Here is a 20,488-nt window from a genome sequence, read left to right as displayed (position 1 = left end):
TACCAGATTGAATGGGTTTTGAAATGAGTAAATTGTCCCAAATGCCTGACATTTGGATACTAAAAGAATCCCAGTCTGTAAACATTTGAATAAAGCCATGTTTAAAACTGTCTTGAACATGAAGTCGTACAATGGGAAAAAAACATGGGTAACACTTTTATTTTAATGTATCTTTTTACCTTGGCTGCATCAGAAATGTCAATGGGTTCACAGTAATGTCATTGGCATAAGCCAACACAATGGGCAAACAGCACTTTGTACTTTTGCAATCACTTAAAGAATGAATGATTAAATGCATCATGGTACAAATAGTAACATTGTGGATACAGGTTATCAGTGTGTCCTCATTAAACCTAGAAGAGGCTTCATGGTATCTCTTCTTATTAATTGCAACTGTGCCTTGCAAATGTACTGAAGTATTGTACTGCTATAATGCATTTTAAAAGAAGCAAAATGATCAGAAAGTAAAATGACAATTTAACAAATTTATTCATCAGCATTACATGCAACTCTTAAAATCATCCATTTTTATAGCACTTTCAAGAGTTTCCCTCGTTTAGTATATTGGGGGTACATCCATCTGCCACAGCAACAAATACATTTACTCTAGCACCAGTGTTGTTATTGGGAGTCTGTGGGACCTGAACACTTAGAAGAATCTGATCCTTCCTGGACACGCTGGCATGCGAGAAATGGGACCTGTTTGAATTGCAGGAGCATCAACAACTGTTGGGGCAGGTGCAGCAGATACAGCTCTCTTAAACACAAGTTTCAGGACCTCGGCACTCTGGGAAGCATCTGAGCCTGAAGCAGAAGACTCTGCAGCAAGGACATAATCGGCACTCAAGGCATAATTGGCAACAACTGTAGGAGCAGGAGAAGGAGTTGGATCAGCAGTAGGTAAAACGGCATCCACCACAGCAGGTGCTATTGGTACAACTTCAGCCGATTCCGATGATTCTGCAGACAAAAGACCGCTTAACTGAGGGTCGTGGAGAGCAGTCAGTTTATGGTGTCTCAGACCGTGCTTGGCTGACAGACTGCCAGTGTGTACATGAACTACTGGTGGTAAGGCAGGCTCTGCAGGTGCAGATGTGTTAGCATCTACAATGGGCATCTGAAAAAAAATAAATGCATCAATAAGAAATATCAGAAATTATGTTTTTTTTATAAATGTAAAATGGTAAAAAATTATGCCTCAACTGGGCCATCAGAAGTTGAACAAAGTTAGATAATGTTTTTTTTTTTTTTTTTTACCAGCGTTCTAAACATCTTGCAGTCCACTGAGTGATCAGCATTCAAACCTTTGGCAGTACAAATGCCACGTGCCTGGCAGAGAAAAACATTTTATTTCTCAGTTTTGTCATTTGTCAGATTTATCATTCCTACATCTTAGATTTGTTTGGCAGCCTAGGCTAAAAACAATTTTTTTCCAGTAATGATTTAGAGAACAAATACTCCAACGTTGTTTTAAGAAATGTGTTTCTTGCTTTGTGCACTTACAGCCATGGTGTCATTCAGGGGCATGCAGGGATCATCAATGCAGTTAGCCTCAGTTACAACATATTCTGCTATATAGATCGGACCACCAGACACAACCTGAAACGAGTTATTAAGAAGTACTAATGTACTGACAGACACAAGTTAAAACATGCTGGTGATTTGTATCTGAATACTGTAAAATTTGACTGAATGCTTTGCCCACCTGTGATGACATCCTTCCAACCTCCAGAATCATGAATGATGCGTTCCCACTCATGTTGTTGAAGGTTCCCAGAGAGGCATGGACAAAGTCCAGCGCTGCAGTGTGATTCAAGGGAAGCAGGGTAGGACAGCCAAGGCACATGTCCTCCGTTGACACTATATGTCATTCAAAAAAACAGACATGCAGGTTTTTGTATGTAGGGTGCCACTTGTGTGGTATGGTGTGTGTCTTTGTGTGTGTAACCATTTGGTTGACAGTGTGACCTTTAAGTTTTACCTTCTGTTTTACACTTGAATGCAGTGACAGTCAGAGCTCCTCCAACCTTCTTCAGAACCACATCACAGTCTCCTTCCACCGCCTGAAAGAGGACCAAAAAAAAAATCAGTCCTAGATGGAAATCAAATTATTTTATTTTCCTAACTTGTGTGATCAGTTCAGCATTTGATTGAATTACTGTAGCTCAAGTCGAGAGCCACTCATAGTATGCAGTCTCACCGTGATTGCTTTGGGCCGGACTGTGCAGTTGGCGACAGGTGTGGGGTCCAACACATGACAGTCTGTCTCCAGCAAGTCAACTTCCAAGACATATGTGTCATCTTCGTCAGGCTAAAGAGATAAAAAAAATTATACATTATGCAATAATATTGAAAAAGAATCTACGGCATCAGACTGAATTCTGCTGTCTGTTGTGTTTCCAAAGCAGGTACAGAGGTCCCTAAAATGCTATGATGCCTGGATGAACATGCATATGTAGCTTCTAATGACAAAAGTGTACAAATGGGCAAGAAATCTGTTGAGTTGTTTGTGAAAATGTTTGCATGCAGAGGCATCAAACACCAACTGCTTAGAGGTATTCTTTGATGGATTATGTCTTGATTGGAGTGCAAACATTATAGAATAATACAATAAAAATAAAAATACAAGTAACAACATTTTTGTAATTTGATCTGTCTTGAAAAGCTAAATGCAATCTAACACATTCATAACAGTTCTCATAAAAGTGTCTGATCCTACTGTGCAGTATTTCGTAACACTCTGCAAACCATCTGTTTGTCTGTGCCTGTAACTAAACATCTACAACTGCTGACTGACCTTCGTGAAGAGCTTGATGTCGTCGATCCTGTTCAGTGCATACTTGTAGCCATGAGTGTGCTGGGCATTGAGGTAATCCTGAGCCGCCAGGGCAACCTCCTCCGCCTCAGGGGAGTCGCACAGTGGCCGCAGAATATGGATCTGAGCCCATACCCCCGCCAGAAGTCCCAGAACCACACTGATGCCCAGTAGCTTCATGTCTGTGTGCGAGATGCAAATAGAATCAGAGCAGTAACGGTACAGCGGAGTGGCAGACCTCGGGCAGCCCGTGGTGTATTTATATCTTCTACTTTAAACATGAAAACAGAGCCAAGTTAAACACCACAATCATCCCTCCTCACTCCTGCGTCACATGTGGGTTGTACTCTTTTTCAGGACGACTGCCAAAACAGATGGAACCTGATAAAGTCTGATGCGGGATGAGAGGCCTCTAAAATCAGTGACCATTCACAATTTTTATGTGGCACAATACCAAATGCTACATAAATGTTTCTTACATTAAATATACAAATGTACGAAGAGCTTCATGTTACATTTGTATAACCAGCTGTCTCCCTCAGAGGTCAGATTGAGCAGGGCCCCTCTGTCAGCGGGGATTCTGGGACTTGACTCTTCAGAAAAGCGGATGTTTGCCAATGGAGGGGGAGGTTGTGGTGAGTTGGTGATAGTTTAGGGACAGCGATTACTGCTGCCATCATATTGGACCATCTGCACTATACCCTAGTGTCACTCCAGGTCAGGATCGGGCTAAAAACAGAGACACTGATAGCAGGATTTTTAGTAAAAAAAAAAATTAAAAAAAAAAAAAAAAAAAAAAAAAAGGTACTCAAATGAGCAATAATGCACAAAAGACATCCATGTTATATCCAGTTTTGCTGTTTTTATTTTTGGTTGCATGACTTTTCCCATTTCTCCAATAGGATCCCTTTAATATACAAGAGGTACACATTGAGACACCCGAAGTGTACATTTAACCATGCCAGCATGTCGTCAGAAATGTGAAAAAAAAAAAGACATACATGTCCGAAATTTGACAAAATATGAAAAAAAGTCATAAATTGTTGGAAATTTGGAGACTCATTTTTTTTTCCAGCTTTCAGTTACATGAGTTTTTTTGTACTTCAGACAACATGACATTTTTTGGACGTGACAGCAGGAATTTAACTGTCTGACTGGGAGGCACCAGCACTAACCACTGCACCACTGTGCCTGAGATGCTGTGACTTTCGTTTGTCCTTTTGAGGACATGACTATTATTTCACATTTTGGACGACAATACAAAGTCATACATGTCGTCAAAAATATGAAAATAAAGTCATAAATCTGAAATTGTAAATTATTTTTTTTTCAATTACATGCTATTGTATGAGGTTAAAAAAAAAAAAAAGCTTATATATATATATATACTTTAGACTGTGACATTTCTTGGACTTGACATGGATGGCTCCAGTGTGAATTGAACCAATTACCTTCTGACTGAGAGGCACCAGCACTAACCACCGCACCACTGTGCTCGTGACTTTCTTTTATCCTTTTGAGGACATGAATATTATTTCACATTATATTATCTCTGGATATTTTTGGATGACAATTTGATCACTTTTTGGAGTATGACCTTTTTCTGAACTGACACGCATGCCTCACGTTACATCTCACTGTGGAGGCAACTGCTTTAACCACTAACACCACTGTGTCATACTACAGCATGTTGTCCGAAATATGAAAAAAATAAATAAATAAAGAAGTCTCGCCCAAAGCTGAACCCGTTGTGGCTTATTGACGGAGTTTACGAGTTGCAGTGAGACAAAGACTTGTCACAATGCTGTCTTAACTCGTGGGAAGATAAGATGGCGCAGTGGTTATCGCTGCTGCCTCTCAGCTAGAAGGTTTTCCATATTTTCTCATTGTAAAAGTGTAAACAATTTCGACAAAGAGAAAAATAAGAATTTCCCAAATTCACTTTTCATTCTGAGTAAAAATCTGATTGGTCGGCGGAAGAGTGACGCATTTCACACGCGACTCTCAATGTGCAATGGAGTGGATGCTGGATGCTAAGTGCGTTGCAGGTTCGGAGGGTATATAATATCGTGTCTTAAATAAATTTAAAAATAATAATAATAAAAAAAATCGTAATAATTTTGCAAGAGGTACATATGGGAGACGTTTATCAGACCAGAGGTCCTCACGCTCCGAGGTTTTAGTGAGCCAAACGAGGCAGTAAACGGTAAGGCTGTGTGTTGATGGATCCGGTGTATGTGTCAGTGAACCTAGCCTCTGAGCTAACACAGCAAGGGTCTTTACTGAGAAACACGTGTCCAGTAGAAATCAAGTCAAGCTGGCAAAAATTAAACACTTTTGTTTACCTCATCTTTTAGCCTTTTTAAGTGTCATCTGTTAAAGTAGTTGTTATTTGAGCACAAGTAGCAGTGTACAAATACTTCATTTCAAAGTAAAAGCCCTGCATTCAAACCCCACACCTACTATTCAACAGAACTATACTGAAGTACAGGGCTTGGGTGGTAGCACTCACCAGTGCTTTGTGAACTGCCATAACCTTCATTCATAACATTGACAATTGATTAAAAAGATAAATAAAATAATAATCTATGTATTTAACAAAGTTTACTTGTGTTTTTTTTTATTTTTTTTTTATTTTTTTAAGGTGAGATGAAAATATGTCAGAGCCATGTGTGTAACAAAACATATATTCTGTGTTGAAGCAGACTGTGAGGGGGAAACAACAGGAAACCGAGGCCGTTAGGTAAACCATGAAAATACCATCAAGTTGTGGGGGATTGCTCCGGCACGTCGACATCTGACACTTATCCTTCGTAAAGGCAACGCTGGTACAGGTGGCAGCAGTTGACCTGGAGTATCAAGGGAGATCTGACTCGGTGGAATATGGCCTGGAAAGTGAATTTGTCCCTGTTGCAAAGAAGAAGTGGTCAAGTCCAGCTTCCGCACTGTCGCATGTGAGCTGTTGGACTACCTGCGGACTAAAGGATTACCAGAACTTCATGCTCACATGTGAGTCTCCATCGCTCCATCGATGCACCGAACACAGAACAACCACAGGAAAACAAAATGCTCAAAGGGGAGGAAGGGATTCAAGACTTCAATCAAAGGAGTGTCTCACCTGTCCAGGCGAGCCAAGAGACGTTTGTATTGTAAATTACAGCTCTGGATGTGGAGGAAGCGGAGGGAGAAGAGCCGCTTTGGGATATTCAGAGCTAAAAATCAAGGTGGCAAGATCAGCTCTGGTCTCAGCCCCTGCCTCGATTTAAAGACACAGACACAGTCACAGCAACGTAAAAGTGAAAGTCCAATGTATCACACGCTAAACGGGGAAAATTCACAAGTAGAACAATCAGCCCTCGTTACACCTCCCGGATGGCAGAATTGCCTGCCGGAGCCGAGTGAGTCCGACGCTCGGTCAGATATGCTCATTGGTTCCACCTGTTTTCAGAACCAGGTTACGGACACAGATGTTGCTGCAGGCACTCAGGAAACAGAAACTTTGGTACAGTTTAGTGAAAGTACCGACCCTTTAAGACTTTGCCACAGTGTCAGACTGCTGCAGAGTACAGACGGTAATGAATGTGAGGGGATGACACCGTTTGAGGTACCGAGAACAATAGCACCACAAAGGCTGGAGGTTGATGGCCCATCAGAACAACACGCTACTATCACTGCTGGTCAGGACCAGACTACAGACAGAGTTACTGATGAGATCATCATCAGGGAAAAAACATCATGCTCTCAGACTGAAGTCTGCCTTGAAGCACTGATTAAGGACATCCATGGTATGTACATTTGTGTCCTGTTTTTGTATCTTTAGGTTTGCTTTTCTGTTTTTCACAGCTATTTGAGATTACATGGTTTCTCTGTTTCTCTAGAATTTCTTGATGACTTCTATCAGATATATGGAAGTTTCATCCCACTACATAAGAGTGACGTGTTGAAACATCTGAAGGGGAAGTTTAACACTGATTTCAGCGACTGGTAAATCTTGACTCTTGACTCGGCAGTAGTACTTTTTCTGCCATATCTGTCATGTTCAGAGTGGTATCTGTGTTGATTTTTTATTCCTGAACCAAATTATATTTTCCTACCTGTTCAGGAAAAACATCTTCGCCGAGGTTTCCAGATACCGTATTGAGGTCGTTCAGAAACCTGCCCCCTCTTTTCGGGTCGTCTACAAGAAACACACGCTGACACTGGATGATTTGTTGACACTGGCAGATCAGAACTGGCTCAACGACCAGGTTATCATCTTAACACTGAGAATTTCATGCAGATATTTGTGTGGAAAAACTTAACGTGATGCCTAAACGTAACTGTTTTTTTTTGTCTCTGCTGAAGGTCATGAACATGTATGGAGAATTGATCGTCGAGTCTTCCCATGACAAGGTAATCTACATATGAAGACAGTCAACTCTTAACATGTTTTAATATCAGATGAGTAAAGATATTACCTTCTTCTGTAATTCAAATATTGTTAGTAATGAAAAGAGTATTTAGAAATTTTGGGAAAGTGCCTCTCTTGCTGAGAGATGAGAGGATTGAACCCGCTCTCATACGTGTTCATTAAATTTGTAGCTTCTGCCAGCAGCCAGTTTTCTCTACATAAAACTTTCTAAAGAAACATGAGGACGAATTTGCCAGAGGACAACATACCCTGCCTCTCAGTACATCTTACAATAAAATTGGCCTATTAAAGATATATCAGTATTACCGTATATGTCATCCGATATGAAACCTTCTTTTTGTAGAACATAATGCAAAAGTAATGCCTGGGGTAAATAATGAATTGTTCTATTTGTGTTGTTTTAAAAGTTATTTATAATTATAAAATTTCCAGTGAAGCTCACTGGCTGAATACACTGTTGTCAGTGTGGACAATAAACTGCCTCCATTTTTACATTTCTGTCGAAATGTTTGATGTCCACATTTGAGTGATCATTGCAATTGTTTATATATTCTATATATACGGTAAAAAGAATATCAGCCCATATATCAAGGTCAGATTGTTTTTACTCCCTAATACTGGTATTTTCCCCAAAAATCTAGCAAAAATCGACTCCACAGGGTTATATGTTGGACTATTTCATGGTTTGATGCTGTGACTTCCTGGAGACTGTGAGGTCACTTGGCAACCACAGATTTAAATTCTTCTCATTCCTTTATTTGGTTCCTATTTTTGTAGTTAATTTCAGTACTCGCTTATTACCTAGACTTTATCACAACAACATATTTGTCATATATCCATTTATCTTAGGTTAGGTTAGGTTAGGTAGGTACTTTATTAATCCCCGAGGGGACATTTTTTCGCTACAGCAGCATACAGGAAGCAATAAGATAATAATAGAAAAGCAATAAAATAGCAGTAAAAAATATTAAATATAAAATGCACAGTATATACAGTACAGTATATATCTATATATATTATATACAAACAACCAAGAAACACAGACAACAGTGTTATTGTTGTGTGATGGATTTTGCCAGAGGTGAGTTATTGTACAGTCTTATTGCAGTGGGCAGGAATGATCTCCTGTATCTGTCCTTGTGACAGCGGAGCTGGCGGAGTCTTTTGGAGAAAGTGCTCCGCTGTCCCTGCAGCAGGTGGTGGAGAGGGTGGACAGGATTATCCAATATGGACAATAGTTTGTTCAGCCTCCTCCTCTCCACCACCTTTTCCAGACTGTCCAGTTTGTAGCCGATGATGGAGCGGCCTTCTTAACCAGTTTGTTAAGTCTGTTGGTGTCTCCGGCTCCAATGCTGCTCCCCCAGCAGACCCCAGCGAAGTACAATGCACTGGCCACAACAGACTGGTAGAACATCTCCAACATCTCGCTGCACACATTGAAGGATCGAAGTTTCCTCAAGAAAAAGAGTCGACTCATCCCCTTCTTGTAGACAGCGTTGATGTTGGTCTTCCAGTTCAATCTGTTGTCATGGAGACACCGAGGTACTTGTACTCCTCAACCATGTCCACCACCTCTCCCAGAACTCTCAGCGGTTGTGGAGCCGTCGTCTTCCTCCTGAAGTCGACCACCATCTCTCTGGTCTTGGCCACGTTCAGGAGCAGGTGATTCCTTCCCGCCCACTCCACAAAGTCCTCCACTACTGCCCTGTACTCGTCCTCCCGTCCATCCCATATACATCCGACCACTGCAGAGTCATCAGAGAACTTCTGCAGATGGCAGGACTCTGAGTTGTACTGGAAGTCAGTTGTGTATAAGGTGAACAGGAAGGAGGACAGAACAGTTCCCTGTGGAGCTCCAGTACCACTGACCACCGTATCAGACAGCACACTGCCCAGACGGACAAACTGTGGTCTGCCTGTCAGGTAGTCAGTGATCCAGGAGACGGTGGACGTGTCCACCCCCACCACCTGCAGCTTCTCACTCAGTAGCAGTGGTTGGATGGTGTTAAATGCACTGGAGAAATCAAAGAAAGTGATTCTCACAGAGTCACCGGTTCCATCCAGGTGAGACTGAGCTCGTTGCAGCAGGTAGATGATGGCGTCGTCCACTCCCACATGAGGCTGGTACGCAAATTGCAGCGGGTCCAGTGAAGATTTCACCAGCGGCCTGAGGTGGGCCAAGACCAGCCTCTCCAGCACCTTCATCACATGAGATGTGAGGGCAACCGGTCGGTAGTCGTTGAGGCCGGATGGAGACGTCTTCTTAGGGACTGGAACCAGGCAGGACGTCTTCCACAGCACCGGGACCTCCTCCTGCTTCAGGCTCAGGTTGAAGAGGTGTTGTAGGACCTCAGCCAGCTGGACGGCGCAGGTCTTCAGGACCCCGGGGCTGATGCCGTTAGGCCCTGCAGCCTTGCACTGGTGGATTCTCTCCAGCTGTCTCCTAACCTGGCCAGTCGTCACAGAGAGGTGGGGGGGGGGGTCATGGTGTCGATGGAGGAAGAGCCCTTTGAGATTGAGGGCTCTATGCAGTTCACCAGGGGGCGCAGAGGGGGGAGGGGGAGGCAGCAGAGGTGTTTGGGAGGTGTAAGGTGTGGAAGAGACAGATGAGAGTGGTGAACTAAACCTGTTGAAGAAACAGTTTAGCTCATTGTTCCTCTCCAGGTTCCCCCTGGTTGTCTCTCTCTCCCCTTGAACCCAGTAATCTCCTTCATACCGGTCCACACCTCCCTCACGTTGTTCTGCTGGAGTTTGGCCTCCAGCTTCCTCCTGTAGGAGTCCTTGCACTCCCTCATCTTCTCCTTCAGGTGGCGCTGCACTCTCCTGAGCTCCTCCCTGTCCCCAGACCTGAAGGCTGCTTTCTTCTTATTAAGAAGAACTTTCAGGTCACTGGTGATCCACGGTTTATTGTTGGGGAAGCAGTGTACAGTCCGGGATGGTACGGTGGTGTGTTCACAGAATTTAATGTATTCTGTGATACAGTCCGTCATGCTGTTGATGTCCTCCCCATGTGGTCCACACAGCACATCCCAGTCCGTGGACTCAAAGCAGTCCTGCAGGGCATCTTTAGCCTCCTGTGTCCACCTCCTCACAGTCCTGGTGGTCACAGGCTGCCTCTGCACCAGGGGGACATACTTGGGAGTCAGCAGGACCAGGTTGTGATCCGACCTACCAAGGGGGGGAAGGGCAGTAGCGCACGCATCTTGAGTCATGTTTTGAAAGTGTCGTGTGAGCAGATTAATATTTTTAAATCTTGCTCAGTATGTTTGAGTCTCAGAATCTCACAATAAAAACACGCAAACTTTCACATCTCAAAATCTGTTTCTCTCTCTGTTTTCTTCTAGGTCCATTTTCTCAACAGCTTCTTCCACCGGCAGCTCATGACCAAAGGCTATGATGGTGTGAAGCGATGGACGAAGCAGGTTAGGCACAAGACAGAAGTGAAATGATGACTGATTGTGAAATCGTCATAATGTAATTTTTTAACTAAAATCAAATTATTGTGAAAAATAAAGCAGGGTGAGTGGTTTAAAACTGTTTCTTCTGTCCAGGTGGATTTGTTTTCCAAGAGCCTGCTTTTGGTGCCCATCCACCTGGAGGTTCACTGGTGTCTAGTTACAGCCGACATTGTCAAAAAGAAAATCTGCCTTTACGACTCGCAAGGGAACGCGCTACAGAAGGTTGCAAGGGTAAAAACAAGTTGCTCTTGTTACTCTATCAACAGACTTCATGTAAAGATGTTAGTTCTAATAGCAGTTCTTCCTTTATTTGAAAAAAAGTTGTAAAACTTTCTTTCTGCATTACTCTCAATAGAACATCCTGAAATACTTGATGTCAGAAGCAAAAGAGAAGCAGCAACCGGCTTTTGAAAATGGCTGGACGGTGTCCTTTGATGAGGTACGGTGTGTTGATGAGGCGCCACGTTAAAGCATCATCTGCTTGAACTTTTCCCAGCTGCTCTCTCACTGACATGGTGTCTTGTCTCCTTCTGCTGTTCTCCAGAAAATCCCACAACAGACGAACGAGAACGACTGCGGAGTTTTTGTCTTGGAGGTGCTTTTCAAGCTCTTACTTGCATCATTGAGTCTCATTTATTTCAGCTGTTCACTCACAACAGTAACAACTCTCGTTCACAGTATTCTAAATGCCTTGCCCTGAGAAGACCCCTCCAGTTTTCGCAGAACGACATACCAAAGATACGAAAGAGGATCTACAAAGAGCTCTGTGACTGTAAGCTCTATGAACAGGACTGAGGAGTTATTGACCGCTAGATGTATGTAGGGGTACAGATTCTTTAGCAGCTCCATAGCAGCCTTACAGCCCTGTGCATAGTACAGTGCATATGTCTTACTGGATATCAGGTGTGCTGTTGAGACTAAACAATAATCGCTGTATGATTACTGTATTTATGTGATCAATATTTATTCAGGCATGTTATTTAAGAAGAACATCTTCATGTTGGACCCTGACTCGGAGTTTACACAACTCAAGTGCACCAGCAGAGCCTTATTGAATTTGTCACAGCCCCTGTGCTTGTGCTTGTGCGTGTGCGTGTGTGTGTGCGTGTGTGTGTATGTGTATAGGTGTCAATTATTTCCTGTTTAAATATCTGTACACCTTTTTGCACATTTCAATTAAGTCTAATTTCTATTGTTTACATCATTATTTATCTGTTAGCACCAGATGACTGCATTGAAGTTTTGTCTGTTTCATAAAAGAAAATATGTATATAAAGTTTTAAATAAAAGCAGCCATTTTCCAAACATTACAAGTTTATTGGATGTTTTCCTTTTAAATATGAGGTACTGCATGCACTGCATGCAGAACAACCTTTATCAGGGTACATAATATAACATGCGAGTTCCTAGCTCTATTATTTAAGTAATATCCTGTAGATTATAACTGTATGCGATCGTGTCCCTGAACAGTTATCAAAACGCACTGATGAGAAAGCAGTGCTCCAGATAGAAAGTGGACATTTAAGGCACACGGAGAGCTTTCTAATCTGTGGTTTTCAGTATGAGAACCAGATTAATATACTGTATTAAACATGGTGCAATATGTAATATTCATTACCAAATAAATCTTCACAACAGACACCTTTCTATTGCTGACCTTGTTGGTACTTTAGGGGAAATGAAGTACAGGTTCACACATACTGTATATTACCTAACTGCCACTGATCCTCATCTCTTCGGATTCTCACTCCTTGTATTGACCGTTCTTAGTGGAGATGAGGCCAGAAAAACTTTCATGATGTAACTTCATTTTTTTTTTTTTTTTCTAAAGAAAGAGAGAAGGGTCACAGCAGTGTCACACTTGGAGCCTCTTTGTTGCTGACAAAACTCTGGTCTGTTATGTTTTAGTGATATGGATCCTGAATGCTGCACCGTGCAGTAAGTTCAATGTAGATGTTACCTGTTTTATCAACATAAATCACAGGAGGCCACAAAGGAGAAGAGCTTCCTTTTGCCACAGAAACTGCAGGCCGACATATTTGCTCATATTTGTCTATGTGGACATGTATCCGCTCAGCGGAAGTGACAAAAACAAAGAAAATCAACTCAAACAGCTAAAAGATGTTGTAGTTCTTCAACTGATGTGCTGTGGTTACTGCTGAACACATTACATGATCTTTGGGTACTAAGATTTGGTACTAAAAGTACCCCAGTATGACCTTCTACGTCGAGTTTAGTTCAGTCTGATCATCTAATCGTTGACGTGGAATCCCCAGTCGATTTCTGGCTCATCGTCCATGCGTATCACAAGGTAGGACACGAGCTGGAAGAGGTTCTGCCACAGGCCCAAAAAGAGGTACAAGTAGAAGTCGCTGACGTCTATTTGGCAGTGTATCCCCGAGTAATTCATATCACACACACACTCAAAACTGTTCACGTAGTTGATACAGAAGCCTCCATTCATGCACGGGTCCGAGGCACATTCATCCACATCCTTCTCACACCTGAAAGGAAAGTTGAGAAAAAAAATAGAATTACACTGAGCCAGAGTTGTGTGGTCGGGGCTTTCCAATAGTTTTGAATGAGAAAACGGTTGTATATCTCCGTAAAAATCGAAGAAAGTGTTTTACACATAGCAAAGTCTGAATGAGAGACTTAAACCTTATTTTTGGCCTCTTGGGGGCATCAGAAACATTTGGATGCACATGGATGAAACATCATGAAACATGTCCTACCAATGTCCTGTGAAACCAGGCAGGCAGTAACAGGTGCTGTCTGCTTCGGAGCAGTTTCCTCCATTAAAGCAGCTGTAGTTCCATCTTGTACCCACGCATGTAGAGACAGGCAACTGAGGAAGTCTAGACAGACAGAAAATGCAATGTACTAGGTTACTAGGTTAAGGGAAACTTCGAAAATGTGTTTTAATTTTGGTATTTTCTGTAAAAGAACTTACGGACTGGTCTCAATGTACCATGGGATTTCAGGGATTAGCTCACTGTAACAGACAAATTTGTCAATCAGTACAAATCCATGTTTGTTAACCTTTTAATACCACTGGTGTCATGAAAATCAAATCTTGAAGAACTCACTCGCAGTATTGGCCTGTCAGATTCTGAGAACAGAGACACGTGTAGCTCAGAAAACCTTTGAGGCACGTAGAGCCATGGCTGCAATTGTTGTTTTCACACATGTCGACCTCCACCTCACATTGTTTGCCACTGTACCCGAGCTCACACACACAGGTAAACCCCCCGGGTAGGTTGGTGCAGTTGCCGTGGAGGCAGGGGCTGGAGCTGCAGGTGTCTTTTGGGTCTTGACACATTGGCCCTGTCCACTCGGAGGAGCACGAGCATTGATACGCGTCGAACAGGTCCTCGCATTCACCCTCGTTCTGGCAAGGGTTGGGCGCACACACATTGGCTCCCCAGCAGCCATAATGCGGTGCAGCATCAGCGTTTATCCTGGAGAACTGCTCCTCCTGAGGTCTGGGGAGGTTCAACTCTGTATCCAGGTGGATAGGGAGATGAAGGCCACCAATCTCCACAGGACCCAGACAGCCGGAAAGGTTCACTCCAGCATCAAGGTTTAGTCCCCCTACAAAGATGTCTGCTCCCTCCCTCAGAAAATCCAAGTCCCCCTCAGCTGGTTTGGACATGTTTCTTTCCTCCTTCCGTCCATCCACAGCCACGATCCACATAGAGGTCGGTGTCTGGGTCTCCATGCTGAGCTCCACAATGTGCCACTCTCCTTCCCTGATTGGACCCTGGCTTTGAACTGACACCTTTGATGAATTTTTGTCAGCCCCTGCCTGGAGCTCCATGACCAAGTGAGAGTTCAGGAGGCAGATGGTGAGGTAGTCTGAGTCCTTTTGTGCATACAGTAAGGTGGCAGTCGACTGTCTTGTGCGGAAACTGAGGGAAACACTGGTGAGGTGGCGTTTGATCTTTCCATTGCTGTGGTAGTGCAAAACACTGCTTTCAGGCCGAAACGTCACGTTAGACAAACCTGAAATAGAGGAATGGAAGAGACTTCATTTAAATTATTACTCCACTGTAAAGCCAATCTCTCTGCTGAACATTAAGGCCTCTAAAAACTTGTTTTCAAAGTATAAAAAGAGTGATGCAAAGTTTACACTCAGCAACAAATTTTGGAGCTCGCCGACAAATGAGCATTCGCTCAATGCTTCCAAATTGTCTCTGGATTGCTTTGTTTGAAGTCTTCAAAGACGTGATCCAAGAGATTTGCCTCTCAATTGCAGATGCCCGAACGATATCAAGCAGTCTAGATATATCTAGCTTGGTATTACCAAACCTGAATTCCCTGCGTGAACACATTGGTCTGTCCATGGTCCATTTAAGGATTGTTTCCAGTTGTTGCGTCCTATTGGCCATAGACCATGGGTTAATTTTGGAGCTATTGATGCAGCCTTTAACCAATCGGCTTTGACCACTAGGTACCATCTGTTGGGTGTAGAACCAGCCAACCCAACTGGTTGCTGATTGGACCATCCTTCAGAGTGTACAAACATTGCCTCATTCGTATCTATGCATGTCTTTATGTGATATCCTTTTTTTCTAACTAAGCCCCACCCACTTCAAACCAAGTCAAGCAAGGACAAAAATTACAGAAATCTCTTGTGTGTTTTATCTAAATAACCCATTAGTCAAGGTACAAAGTTAATTTAAAAAATAGGCTTTTCAGGGTCTTGAAACTGTTACTGTTTGTCTTGTTTACTGAACTTGTACAATAAAGAAAACAAGCTGTGGGCAAACTGCAGACAATGTGACCTGCAGCACTTGGACTGTCAGACACTGGATCAATGACCTTCCCTCTTTTCTCTTTGTGAAAATATAACATCTCCAGGAAGACTTGTCACAATAAACTACCACAGACATGTGGCGGTAGACTTAATCTGACTGGGGATTACCACGCCTTAGAGGAATCGCATGTAGGATCCTTGCCTCGACTCTGTTCCCTCCTGTAATCAGCCACTCTGTAATTAATCAGTGCCAGCACCAGTGGGTGTCCTGAAGGGACAGTGCAAAGCACACAGTCCCTTCTGTGAATACAAACTGAAACTGGCTGTATGTACTATTTATAGGATATATCCTATTCCTCAAACATACTTGGAAAGTCTATATTTTTCCTTGATCGTGTTGTTTTAGGACAGCGTTCCCTCTCAGATAGGAAAAGTGCAAAAACAAGCCCTGAACTCAGGATACTCACACTCAAAGCCCGTAGAGAGAAGCTGGCACACAGCAGTGGCAGGACAGGGAGACAGCTCACACCATTTCACCTCCTCACAACGCTGCCCTGCAGTGTTGGGCGGGCAGCTGCAGATGAAATCATCCCACATGGAGTAACACACTCCCCCGTTGAGACAGGGGTTGACCTGTTGGAAAGACAAGAGTAATCAATCAAACAGGGCCCCTGTGACTTTTACAATGTGCGCTGTCATCATCAGTGCAGAAAAGAAACAACAATATGGAGCTAGACAATGTTATCGACATGACAGCGTTGCTATAACTCACAGCACAGGCGTTGTCACTGCTGCAGCCCTCTGCAACACTGATCAGTTGCTGGGGGTTGTAGGACTCCACCGGATGTGCTATTGGATAGAACTGCAGTCGTTTGCTGTTCAGCCTCAGATCCTGGACACATCCTTGAAAGTAGCCGCCAAACGAAGCAGAGGCCATCGAGTCTGGTAGACCACCAACAAAAACTAAATCCCCGGGATGGGTTTGGACCTGCCTGATGGGCATAGAGTCCTGGCTTTGTGCTGACTGGAGCAAGACGGCGGTCATTCCTTCCAGCTTTATAGTCACCAGATGGAAATGGCCGTCACTAACTGCAACCTGACCGCGAAGGGTCTCAAAGTTGTTAAGCTGAACTTTGACCCTGCCCTCTTCCAGCCACAGGCGAAGGTACTGGCTGGTGCTGTTGGCCAGGATGAGGAGCAGGCCGCTGGGCTGTCTGGTGCGAATGAACATGGATATGACCATGGCATCACCTGGGTCGTCGTCTAATGAGAAAACAGCATAACTCTCCTGGTCTTTGCTTCCAAACCTCGCAGTGATATACTCTGTATTATGCAGGGAGGACAAGAGAGAGAAAGCCACAAGAGTCAAGCTAAAACAAAAACTTGTGAAAAGTACATTTCATAAGACTAGTATGCTACACTACAAGATAAGATCAGTTACATTATTTTGTCTCTTAAATATGAAGCCTGCACATGATTAGCTTAGCTTATCTTGAAGACTGAAACTGGTAAATATCTTTATCTGCTTAATGTTCTGTAAAAAAAAGTTTTCATGTTGAACAACATAAACGTTGATACCAACGTATGTGCCAGTATGAAGCCAATATCAGCCGATAAAGCCAACTGCTAACTTGGTTGGACTCTAGACTTTAATAAAAGTTTGTGTTGACAGGCCGTCGTTTTCACGATAAAGTGTCCACTCAGGTCATTGAAAGAAGTTGCTGAGGTGGCCAACCAAAGAGCCTTATCATGTCGTAAGTCTATAAGACTCCCCAATTTGGCAAGGTTAAAAACATTCGTGGTCAACAAGGGAATCCACGTTTTTTTAATCCTTGGCGCAGGTGTTGCTGTTTGGCTGGACTTTGTGCTATTTCTACTGGCTCCATAAGCTCCTTTAAGTTCTACTGTCTAACTTTATCCTGCAGGGTGGCTCTCAAAGCTAACCATTGGGACGTCTGCAGTGACATGACTGAGGCTGAACTTGTTTCCACCTCTACCGGTTTTAATAACATGGCATCCAGGAATTCTGCCGACAGAGGTGTTATCAGTCAAATGTGAAAAAAATATTACTAAACACAACAGATAAATATATGTATAAATCACTTTATGATCCTCCAGGCACAGGTGATTCTTTCGTCTTAGCCTTGCTATTTCATAACTAAAATAAATAACAACACTACCAGAAGTGGACAGATGAAAAAGTTGGCGCTGCATCATCAGGGCCAAAAAAGTCTGCAACTTTCAGTGCCTGCAGCTTTCAAAAGCTTTAACTATTACCTTGCTCTCCAGATTGAGACTGTCCCCTCATAAAAATGACTCCCTACTTGTGACATTGCCCTCTAGTAGCTATGGTAAATACATTGGGAGATAAAACTTAAGACTGCATCGAGAGGAGGTTGGGGTGGATGGCTAAATCAACAAAACATTGGATTTCCCCAATATAGGACCGATGTTTCTTTTAAGCCTGATGGTTATAACCATGATTACATTTATAATTGTAACTATATTAACAAAGATCTTCTATTTTAACTCGAACCCTGATCTTTCCCTGAACCTAAACAAGTAGAGGTGAAACATATCTACGCTATGTTTCCTGTTACTGGTGGGGGAACTAATTCAGAAGACATTTATATGAGTCTTACTTAGAGGGCTGGGACAAACAAGGTTTGTGTGTTTAGTTGGTTTTCTGAGGGAAAGTGTGGCAAATAAGAAGAAAAACTTAAAACTGAACTGTTGAAGTAGCTTATTTTGAGAAATGTAATCTTATTTAAACTTGAACTGTCGTGTGGTGGAGTATCTGTGTCTTACCCTCTGCACAGTTACCTCCCTCATACGGCCTGTAGCATTCACAAACGTAGCTCCTCCAGCCCTGGCTCAGACATTGCCCTCGGTTCTGGCACGGGCTCTCATCACACTTGTCTTTGTCGCTGCACCCCACAGTGATGTTTGCCTGGATGCTTGAATCCTCTGGCGCCGCAACAGGCAACACAAGATTTGAGTCCACAAACACATCTCTGAAGCAGCCCAGAAAAGCAGGCCCCCCCGCTGCTCCATCCACTGCTCTGACCAAAGTCCAGTTCCCCCCGACTGCACCAATGAAGAGACTATGACGAACTGTTCCTGGCTCAGGGAGACGGGCAGCTTGCTCAAGCAGCTGGATTTCAGCGTTGGAGTTTCTGCTGCAGCTTCCTTCAGTGCATAGCAACCGGATGAGACTCACCACACCGCCCAGCGACGCTTCCACTGTGTGCCATTTTTTGTTGGACAAATACTCTGGCAGCTCTTGAACCATGGTGCTGGAGCCTTGACCTCTTAAGCTGAGGAGGCAGAGATGCCCCTCCATTAGCTCGATGCTGAGGAGCAGGTCGTCCACTCTACGCTGCAAGAGGGTGCCAATGGGTCTGTCTGTCCTGAAGCTGAACGTGACGTTGAGAGGAGATTCTGGGTCAAGCAGCCTCGTCTCTATGTACATGTAGCCTTGAGACTCAAATGAGAAGACAGTGGGAGTCTGGCATTTAGGGCCTGTGAAGCCTGGAAGGCAGAGGCATGTGTAAGTGTGATGATCACTCACAAGCAAGGGAGAACATATTCCTCCGTTCTCACACTGGTTGTCATCACAGCCTGAAAGTGCAATTGTGCAGTTCTCCCCACCATATAGTCGCCCATTTTGGCTGTGCTGGGAGCAAAGGCATCTGAATCCTCCATTGTGGCTCGTACATACAGCATTGTTTTGGCATGGCTGCTGCTCACATCCATTGATGTCCTCACCGAACAAAGTGCCTGGAGAGACCATTACAATAAACAATTATAACTTTTTTTTACAATGACTGCACAAACCTATGCTGTGTATTGTACTGTACACTTGTTGATCACTTCAGCCAATGTGTCAAAATATGGCAATGATCCAGTGAGATGATCAGAGAAAAATATACTAAATACTACCCTACTGACACACCTACTGTATAAAAGATATGATATAGGTTTGCAAATAATATTAATCTCTGATTACAACGCGTACTGTATCCAAACATTACCTGCATAAAGCAACCAAAGCATCCACACATGCACGCTGAATCTCAACATTGTCCTTCACTATTCCTCCAGATTATGACAAATTTGGCAAAGTCTTCATGTTATAGGTCAAAGACAGGTGGAGAGTACTTGTGAATGCAGCTCCATCTTCACCTCTGCTCCTCACTCCATGGATGTGTTCAGTGAAATGCTGGGATCGCTGCATGCCAGATAGGAGGGATTAAGCTAATGCACTTACAATGTCTTACACGTTAAACGTGTTGGGGAAGGGAGGGGTGCATCCAGGAGGCTAATTTGAGCAACTTCAAACATGCTCCTGTAAGAACTCTGATGGATTCTTATATAAGAGATGGCAGTTTGATGTGAGAGCTTTGGCTCTGATGATGGAGCAGAGACACAAACTGCAAGTCAGTTTCTCAAAGAGGGAAATATTCCTACAATTCAACAACACACACACACACACACGCACACACACACACACACACACACGGGAAGATGGACATAAAAACAATTGAATGTGTGTATGTTCACACACATATGTACCACAGATTGTGTCCTCAGCTGCAGCCAACAGGACCGAGGCCCAGTCTGTGGGTATAGTGAGGCCAGAGGTTCTAACCTGGGAAACATCTCTGTCATTAAAACGTTACTAACGTCACCATAAGAGCATTCAGTCTATTCGCTAATAATACAAATGGCCTAGCCGTAATTATTTCATAGGTGATCTGGCTCAGTTCCCTAAATGGCCCTCTACAAAATGTAAATTGTTTACAATTTGGGGCTTTATGTAAAATAAAAACACATGAGATAAAAAGTATGTTTTTCATTATATTAGTGCACATGTTTATTTTGGTAAAGAAGGTGTATGTAAGGTCTGAATTAATCTTGCACACAACAATACTTCACTTATAAACATCAGCAATAAGAAACAACATACAAGCTGTAGTGAAAGATATGTTGCTAATTATGAATAATAAATACATAACTTTAAAATGGTTTAAATTCAAAAATAT

The 20,488-nt window shown here is 43.1% G+C and overlaps 3 protein-coding genes across 4 annotated transcripts; 1 reads left to right on the top strand and 2 right to left on the bottom strand.

Moving 5' to 3' along the window:
* Positions 1 to 465: 465 nt before the first annotated feature.
* ahsg2 (alpha-2-HS-glycoprotein 2) lies at positions 466 to 3,049 on the bottom strand. The gene is made up of 7 exons (XM_069164657.1): positions 2,798 to 3,049; positions 2,201 to 2,311; positions 1,982 to 2,063; positions 1,706 to 1,860; positions 1,504 to 1,599; positions 1,258 to 1,329; positions 466 to 1,117 (listed from the first exon to the last, which is right to left on the bottom strand). Exons 1-7 carry the CDS (start codon positions 2,993 to 2,995, stop codon positions 650 to 652), a joined length of 1,182 nt encoding a protein of 393 aa, XP_069020758.1. The 5' UTR covers positions 2,996 to 3,049; the 3' UTR covers positions 466 to 649.
* Positions 3,050 to 4,835: 1,786 nt separating this feature from the next.
* LOC138207433 (sentrin-specific protease 5-like) lies at positions 4,836 to 11,985 on the top strand. 2 transcript variants are annotated; one of them, XM_069164646.1, is made up of 10 exons: positions 4,836 to 5,021; positions 5,521 to 6,600; positions 6,694 to 6,799; positions 6,918 to 7,062; positions 7,160 to 7,207; positions 10,571 to 10,648; positions 10,778 to 10,915; positions 11,040 to 11,123; positions 11,229 to 11,279; positions 11,363 to 11,985. In XM_069164646.1, the coding sequence occupies exons 2-10, from the start codon at positions 5,847 to 5,849 to the stop codon at positions 11,477 to 11,479; spliced, it is 1,521 nt and encodes a 506-aa protein (XP_069020747.1). In that variant the 5' UTR covers positions 4,836 to 5,021; positions 5,521 to 5,846; the 3' UTR covers positions 11,480 to 11,985. The 2 variants fall into 2 exon arrangements, with proteins under 2 accessions (XP_069020747.1, XP_069020748.1); XM_069164647.1 differs by having other exon boundaries at positions 5,518 to 6,600.
* A 950-nt stretch (positions 11,986 to 12,935) lies between these two features.
* Positions 12,936 to 19,526, bottom strand: LOC138207451 (protein crumbs homolog 1-like). The gene is made up of 8 exons (XM_069164671.1): positions 19,478 to 19,526; positions 18,252 to 19,223; positions 16,216 to 16,766; positions 15,911 to 16,076; positions 13,774 to 14,689; positions 13,638 to 13,679; positions 13,420 to 13,542; positions 12,936 to 13,188 (listed from the first exon to the last, which is right to left on the bottom strand). The coding sequence occupies exons 1-8, from the start codon at positions 19,524 to 19,526 to the stop codon at positions 12,936 to 12,938; spliced, it is 3,072 nt and encodes a 1,023-aa protein (XP_069020772.1).
* Positions 19,527 to 20,488: the final 962 nt, after the last annotated feature.

The sequence above is a fragment of the Embiotoca jacksoni genome, unplaced genomic scaffold, assembly GCF_022577435.1.
Source record: "Embiotoca jacksoni isolate LCO1_2020_lvr unplaced genomic scaffold, fEmbJac1.0.p SCAF_31, whole genome shotgun sequence".
Classification (NCBI taxonomy): domain Eukaryota; kingdom Metazoa; phylum Chordata; class Actinopteri; family Embiotocidae; genus Embiotoca; species Embiotoca jacksoni.
The sequence above is the reverse complement of the archived record's forward strand: the minus strand, read 5'-3'. Positions and strand labels throughout refer to the sequence as shown.